Source organism: Lepidochelys kempii, chromosome 1 (genome assembly GCF_965140265.1).
Source record: "Lepidochelys kempii isolate rLepKem1 chromosome 1, rLepKem1.hap2, whole genome shotgun sequence".
Lineage (NCBI taxonomy): Eukaryota > Metazoa > Chordata > Testudines > Cheloniidae > Lepidochelys > Lepidochelys kempii.
In genome coordinates, this window is record NC_133256.1 from 164,512,438 (window position 1) to 164,520,907 (window position 8,470).

Genomic DNA, 8,470 nt, shown 5'->3' on the forward strand with positions numbered 1-8,470 from the left:
AGCTAACAACCAACGCAGGACTGCAAAAATTTTTAGCATTTTCATCTCTTAACTTTTTCAGACACTCTTGAAGGCCCTGTTACTAAGAATGAGAAGAACGCTAGATGACGATGTGTTCATGCCATTGTACCCCAAAAAGTAAGTTGCTTGTTTAAATGTGCAAAACAGCCATAAACATCTTGATTGGCAATACCAGTTGCCTTTTTGTCTTGCATATGGTAGCTGAGGCTTTTTATAGCTCTGGGCTCGTTCTTGGGTTTGGGTTTTAGCGATTTTTTTTTTCAGGTTTAATAACATACTGTAAGAATGTAATGAGGCGAAAATGATGAAAAAAGTTATTTGAAACTTTGGAATTTTACTGTAGTCTGTCCTCCATTCATGAAAATAAGAATAATCCACAACCTTCAGACTGAAGTTTTTATGGTTACCTATTAAACAAGTTTAGAGAAATCCTTTTATTTTCCAGCATCTTAGAAAACAAGAACTCTGGTCCTTATTTGTTTTTCCAACGCCAGTTTTGGTCCTCAGTGAAGGTAAGCCAACAAAAATATCTGATGAGGCCTCAAGCCAGGTACTGCTACAATAAAATACACTTAAATATTTTAGAGAATTACTTAAAAATGCATATGGTGGAAGGGAGGTTGTGGGAAACTTTTGAAAAAAATTTAGCTTTGTAGACTAATGAAATTACTATATTCGGTACTTTGAGTGGGGTATATAAGTACAGATATAGTGAACATTTGTAATTTTAAGATAAATTTCAATTTTAAGTTAAAGTAGCACTGTAAGGTTTAAAGGAAATTCTCTTCTGACAAAATTTCATCCCCTTTTAAAACCATCTCTTATACAAAGAACAGAGAGCTTGGACAGATCACTTTGTAAATGATAACTATTTTAAAATTATGCATTACATATTTATTTGACATACAAAGCAGATCAGTCTTGATAGTCCAAATGACCAAAAAATAAAATCTGACAAAATCTAAAAGCGTGCAGGCAAAATATAAACAGGGTAGCTGAAATGAAAGGTCTTGGTTGGGGACAAAGGACAGAACAGCTACTTTGGTTGTTTATTTTTAACTTTTAAAAAAAGTAGGAAACATCAAACTCATTGTGCACAAGTGACACATTTATTTATCCCTTTGGCTTTCAGTCACTGCTTGCTCCAGAGTTCTAGAACAATTGTAATCTTGGTCTACTTGAGGCAAGGGGGTAGAGAGAAGATGGAGGAAACTCCTTGTCTTCACATATGCATAGTCAGAAGGTGGCCCTCTTTTTTTTAATCTTTAGCGACTGTTGAAATTAGACACAATGGTCGCTTGCCCTTTCATTTGAAATAAAGTATATGAACTCAACAAATATCCAAACTTTACAGACTTCTGCAAACAGTAGTAGATCTAGGATTTTCCAGTGGTGGGTGTAGGGACTGAATTGGGGAGAAATGGGATTGTTTCTCCAACTTCTGGATACGTTTGAAAATCTGTTCATATACATAACAATACTTGTAACATTTTGGCAACAAACATTTCAATTTAAAAGCGTACAATTGGCCACCCTTAAACCTTTCTTTCTTTTTTAATTTTTATCTTGGGTGTGAGTGGGTGTGTGTTCTAGAGGAAAAACTGGGCATGGCTCTCAGTTCTCAAACATTAAAATGAAAGTGATTTGTAGAAGACCAAAATTGGTCATATGTTCATGACCTTGCTTTTATTTTAAAATAAAGTAAATTCAGCCGCATCTTGAAAGCAATTTTCATAAATAACCCCCTCACTTCATTATGCTGTGGTAGGAAAGTGTCATTTTACAGATGGGGAAAATGGCACAGAGTAATTTTGACTTGACAAAGCCATAGAAGTCTGCAAGAGTCAGGATTAGTATTGAGTTCCTGGCCTTTCCAGTTCTGTGTTAAACCAGGAGACCAATGGTGTCCAACCTGTGGTCTAGGGTGGTGGTTTTCAAACTCTTTCTGGGGACCCAGTTGAAGAAAATTGTTGATGCTCCTAACCCAACGAAGCTGGGAATGAGGGGTTTGGGGTGTGGGAGGGGGCCCTGGGCTGAGGCAGGGGGTTGGGGTGCAGGAGGGGGTCAGGGCTCTGGGGTGGGGCCAGGGATGAGGGGTTTGGGGTTCAGGAAGGGGTTCTGGGTTTGTGGGGGGGCTCAGGGCTGGGGCAGGGGATTGGGGCACGGACTTACCTCCGGCAGCTCCCAGTCAGGGACGCAGCTGGGGTGCAGAGGCAGGCTTCCCGCCTGTCCTGGCATCAGAGACCGTGCTGTGCCCCAGAAACAGCCAGCACCAGGCGTGGCTCTGGTGTGCAGGCATTCTTCCCAGCTCCCATTGGCTGGTACCCGGCCAGTGGGAGTGTGGAGCTGGTGCTCGGGGCGGGGGCAGTATGCAGAACCTTGTGGGCCCCCTGCCTAGAAGCCGGCCCCGCAGCTGGCTGCTTCCGGGGCACAGCGCGGTATCAGAACAAGGAGGCACTAGCCTGCCTTAGCTGGGCAGCACTGCTGATGGGACTTCTAACGTCCTGGTCGGTGGTGCTGACCAAAGCCATTAGGGTCCCTGGGTGCTGAGCAAGGCAACCCAGTGCCTTACATGCCACGACCCAATACTGGATTGCCACCCGAACTTGGAAAAACACTGATCTAGGGGCTCTGAGGCTGATCCCCGAGTTCTGACTGACAGCCTTGACAAAGGGTCACACACCTTGCATGATACTTCCATTTGACAGCCCTGTTACTTATTCTGTACAACCTGTGAGAAATCTTAGCAAACTGCGGAAGTGACTTGTAATATTGGTGCCACTGGTTGCCAGGAGTTACTGTGGCACCTGCTGAGCAGGCAGCCAGGCCTCAGTGCTTCCCCTGCTGGACCAAAGTAGGGAAGGAGCATAGTAGTGGCAGCAATGGCAGCACATCGAGGCAACAGAGAGAAGGTGAGGGGCCTACCACTGATCCCAAGCTCTAACAGCTATCTGCACCAGCTTTCCCCCAGGTACTCCTGCAGAACTTTACACCCAGACAGCCCCAAGTCACCTACCACTGAAACCGTCCCATACTCCCAAATACACTCCAGCACCCATTTATCTCCCCACAGCAACAGCTGTCAAGTTTAGTGGAGCTGCATGTCCTCTCCTTTCACTGTTTGGGACAGATTGTGTTGACTGTAAGTTGAAGTGTCTGGTTATGTTAAAATTTGCAAACATACAAAATAGCTTATTAAATCTACATAAAATGTCTCATACTGAGCAGCACAATTTGACAGCTATGCTGTTAAGAAAACTGGTATTTTTATACCAAGAAAATTGATATAAAATGTTGCTCCCTGTAACCTTTTCAATGAAATGTTTTGCATCATCCTGCTGCTACAGGGAGGAAGTAGGAGCAGGCACATCCTCCCAAACTGTCTTCCACTACTTTCTTTGAAGCCCCAGCTGGAGCTTTTGCATGAATTGGGAGTGCTCTGAATTGCTGCTCTCATGCTGCAGGGTAGGGTGGGGAGAGTAGCCCTGCTTTCTTGCCAGGCTATGGAGCTCCAGAGAACAGGATCTGGAGATTCACTAGCTCTGCCTGTGCTTAGGGGAGTACCTATCAAAAAACATCTCTTAAACCCCACACAGCCACTGACTGTAGCACAGGAGACTAGAAATCAAGGAGAAGCTGAGAACCAACAGCTCCCTTATTCTCTGTGTCAGCACTGGTCTGCAAGATGCTTTAATTTGTACCAGCTGGCATTGGTTCCCTGTGGTCCATATTCCAGTTGGAGATAAAACACTTAGCCACTCTCCCCTGCACAACATGCCTTCTGTACCAATGGCTGATGGGAGTCAAGTGTAGGCACTACCCATGCTGTCTGTACGATAACGGGATTTTTCCCATGCCAGGGTTGTTTGCAGGTGGTACAAAGGAAGCAAGAACAGGGCAGCGTCTGCCCCAAAGTACTGATTGTGGTTTGGTTTTGTTTTGTTTTTTGTTGTTCAGCCCTCAGACTGAAAAGTTCGGACATCACTGCACTAGACAACACTTAATGGACTTTATACAACAAACTTGGGCTGTAAAAACCTTGATTTGTTCTTGTTTCTTTGTATATATTTTCCATAGAATGCTCTGTAATCATCATCTTTGTACAAATCCCATGTTATAACACTGGGAAGAATGACATCTCACTGATTCTCTTTAGTCATGAAACTGAACTAGAAGTTATCTTCTTTTACCTCACTCTGATCAGTACATTTAAACATGTCTTTTTATCTTCTTAAAAATTATTTTTTTTTCTTGTTTATCAATAGTTGCTTATGTTTTGCCTTCAAATATTCAACACTTCCATTGTCTCTGGTGTCTTTAGTTACTAGGAAACTTTCTCCAGTGGTATGGAATCCTTTCAAACAAAACTCTACAGGAGTTATCGATAGATGGCCTGCTAAATAGATATATCCTTATGGCTTTTCAGAATTCTGAGTGTGGAGATGACAGCATTAAAAAAGCTCAAAGTGTAAGTAAAATGGAACAAAATATACTTAGAAAATATACATTAAAAACATCTTCTAACTCTCTTGAATTTCCAGTCAAGTAAAACGTATATTTGGAGCCCTAGTGGGAGACTCTTCAGTTTCCTGTGTTTAGCCTAAGATTTCGAGTGTTGCCCATATCTCTTTATAAATAAAACAGTTACTATGTTTTCATAGCAGACAACTTTTTTAATAAAAGATACATTATATGAAATTAGAAATTCTGCTTATTGCTATCCTTGATATTGCTGGTGATTTTTTTTAAAGATATTGATTAGTATGTGTTGCTAGCATCTTAATTCTCACATTGGTCTTTAATATGTTGTTATAGTACCCTCAAAGTGTAGGCCTTACCACTGCCAATACTGGCATCTTGATGGCTTTCTAAAACATATTAGACCGTAGGTATTAGTCATTTTTCTTGCCTTTTTGCTGTTAACACATTTTCTTCTTCCCTCATCTCTAGGTAATTGCTTGCTTTCCTAAACAGTGGTTCACTAATCTAAAAGGGGACAAGACTATTTCCCAGCTAGAAAACTTGTGTAGATACCTTGTTCATCTGGCTGATACAATTTACAGAAATAGCATTGGATGCTCTGATGTGGAGAAAAGAAATGCAAGGTAATTTATTTTGAATCATGTAATGCAATAGTATCTCATGCTGCTGATATATACAACACAAAAGCACATGTGCCAACAGACATACGTACGTGTGTATATATAAAATTTTTGAGGCGTTCCCCCTTTTTTAAAGTTTAAATAGGATTTTTAATATGGTATCAATGGCTTTTGGGGATGGCTAGTGTATTGTATAAAGGTTACATTTAATCTGCTCCCATTGTGTAGTTCTGCTCTAAACAATTAATTGAAAAGTGGCATTTAGGGATTTTGTTTGGTTTTGCTGGTTTCTTTACAAATTTGCTGATGCAGCTAATTACTTGCCATGCAAATTCCCGCCACTGTCCGCAATAAAGATTTCTGTAATCCAGGTTGTGCTCTTGTCTTAAACACACATGGACAACCCACTGGAGAAATTCCTTACATTCTCAGATAACATTGTTTAATCCCTGCTCATGAGAATCACCACACCTAAAAGCATAAATGGGATTAGACACTTAAATGCCCACATGTGGCTACTAGAGGTGAATTGGAGGAGGTGAGGAGAGAGATTCCAGTAGAAAATGAAAGTCTTTCAATAGCCATCCTAGTTTATAAATTGGTATCTTCTTTCTAAACTAGCTGTTTGTCTGGCAAACTCAAACTGGAACTGTGGATTAATACTGAAAGGGTAGATGGATATTGAGCTAAAAGGATTTCTTCCTGATATTCTAGTTCCAATTAATTTAGTCGTCTTTGCTCTGTGCCGATAATTTTTATTAAGTATATGGAAGTATACAATAAATCCCAAACTTTCCTGGTAACAATTGTGCAATTGGCCACTGATCTATATTAACTTCATTTTACAAAATTACATAAATGACCTTACTTCCCTTTGCAACACAGCTATTCATCTAGGCTCCTCTGTCCCATAGTCACTGGGGAAATATTACTCTAGTACATTGTTTTTGCTTTGAAATAGAATAATTAATTACTTGTGCCAAGAGGGAAACAAAACCTCATAACCCATGTTTGCATCTGTTTGTCGGACACCACTTCATAGTTCAATTTGATAGTCCCATTTAGGGTAGATTTTGGATTTCTGTAGTCATGAACATTTCTTTGGATAGTTTAAATTTCATGTCTGCATCTTGTTTCTTTTGTGGGACTTTTAAAATTTTCCTACCAGGCTTGTACCTCCTGGATTGCTAGGATTTTGTTTACTGTGAATCTGTTGTTCCTACCCAATCCAGATCAATCTATTACGAATGTGTAACAGTATTTTTATCACTTGAGGCATGCACAAAAACTGCTAATTTTTTAGATGTTTTGGTTCAAGCTCTGTGTGTGTGTGTGTGTGTGTGTGTGTGTTAAAGGAAGCTGTGACTGACTTCCTAACACCACATGTGACCCAGTAGTTTTTTCTGAGACTGTCCAAATAAGCCAAACATAGGCAGCTTGTCTTCCCTTCCTGTTTCTAGTATTGCTATCACCAAAAGAGACTTTTTTGTTTTCATATCCAGAAACACACTAATTTCAATGAGCCATATTTTTAAAAAAAAAAAAAAGTTATCCACAAGCTGGCTCACTTGCTGTGAGAAAAAAGAATAAGTAGTGAAACATTTCTAAAATATTATTTGACTTGTGCAAGGTTTTGATTTCTAGTTTTATTAACTTATTTTTTTCCTTCATTTAGGGAGCATATAAAACAGACAGTAAAGCTTCTAGCAAGTATTCGAGCGCTGGATCATGCTGTGACAGTTGCAAATGACCATAATGTGAAAGAGTTAAAGGTTTTAATTGAAGGGAAATAACTCTTAGATGACTCCTTTTGAGCTTTAAAACCATTCCTGATGTGTAATTTATGTACATATGTAAAGTTTTCTTAAACTGTAAAATATTGATCCTTGTTTTAATACAAAGTGCATTGTTACATACATCATCCTTAATAAGTATTGATTTCTTTAAAAAAAGAAAAGGAATCCAGGAAGACCATCTTTCCAGCAGTCAGACTTCCCTTAAAATCTCTCAACACATTGTTTACAAAAATATTTTGTACCCCATGATAGCTAGTCATCTACTCAGTTAATCGTCCCATGGTTAACTGGAGTATGTGTAAATATATAATGTGTAATATACAGTATGCTTATATTTATACCACCCTGTTACTTTCACACTGGATATAGTGGTTTTCTGCTGTTGAAATAAGTGTTTCAGTTGCTGAAATTCACTTCAATAAACTGACTGCATTATTGGTCAAAAGGGCTGGCAAAATATACGAGAATCATTTGACCTAAATAGTAAAGAAGCTTTCACATAGCACCTAACATTACAAAGTAGCTGTGCTTCACTCAGACTGAAATAGCTTAACTTTACATCTTGTATTCAGAGTTAATATGGATCTTTCTTCAGACTGTTTTAAAAATCATCATTAGCATAGTTTTTGATGCAAACAGTAGTCTGATGACTTAAACATGTGGTAACTTATGTTTTTTAAGGTAAATGGCAACACTGTGTGATGGTGTGTGCCTCCTTCTCTCTTCTCTCCCTCCCCACCCCCCCTCATCTTGAAGGGGGCAGCATTTCAGTCATGGATCCTGGACTCTCATCCCTTGAACAACTCTGCTAAATCTACTATTTGTGTTCTATTGCACAATTTATAATATCTTTGATGTAGATGTCAAATATAGTTGATCACACATGGATATTTCTAGAGGTGTAAAAGCCAAACAAAGGAAACAAAGATTTCTTATGAGTCAATATAAATATCACACAGTGAATATTCAAACAACTTTAAATTTAACACTTCCTGTCAAGTAAGACCACTTTAAAAAATGGACTAGCTTACAACACAAAATGGCCTGTTAGGTATAAGAGGTGTTTTTTGTCAGAACACTAGTGACATCTTGGAGTCCCAGGAGCACTAACTTGCAGTCACTGGCTTGGACAAGCTATTTCCAGGTGTGCCCTATGTTAGTTGGGAATTGTAGCAATAAATTGGCATACTGAGTAACATTATAATCATATTTTATGCTCATGTCATGTGGTATAAATGAGGATATTAAAAATGTACAATTTGTAACATGCACACATCATTTGGAAACCAAACAATTTGTTTGAACTTGGGCTGATGGAGCACATTCTGAGTATCTGCTTTTAAGAATCCTTCCAATAAACTTGTCTGTCATGGAGCTGTCTCAGTGAAACCTGTGAAGCTTATTTTGTTTGTTCTTTGGGAGTGAGGTAAAGGAAGAAATCTGCATGCTTGTTGACTAATTCTTTAAAAATGGAGGAAAAACTTGAATTGGAAGGAGGATTTTGAAATATACCAAGGCCATATTGTTTTGAGATGGGATCTCTTTATATTA

The 8,470-nt window shown here is 39.2% G+C and overlaps 1 protein-coding gene across 2 annotated transcripts in view; it reads left to right on the top strand.

Moving 5' to 3' along the window:
• The window catches only part of PAXBP1 (PAX3 and PAX7 binding protein 1), a 35,108-nt gene extending 26,800 nt beyond the window's left edge, over positions 1 to 8,308 (top strand). For both annotated transcript variants that reach the window (XM_073362186.1, XM_073362195.1), the window contains exons 14-18: positions 62 to 138; positions 467 to 533; positions 4,343 to 4,489; positions 4,972 to 5,126; positions 6,799 to 8,308. In XM_073362186.1, the coding sequence (XP_073218287.1) occupies positions 62 to 138; positions 467 to 533; positions 4,343 to 4,489; positions 4,972 to 5,126; positions 6,799 to 6,916 (564 nt within the window). In that variant the 3' untranslated portion in view covers positions 6,917 to 8,308. The remainder of the gene's footprint in view (positions 1 to 61; positions 139 to 466; positions 534 to 4,342; positions 4,490 to 4,971; positions 5,127 to 6,798) is intronic.
• Positions 8,309 to 8,470: the final 162 nt, after the last annotated feature.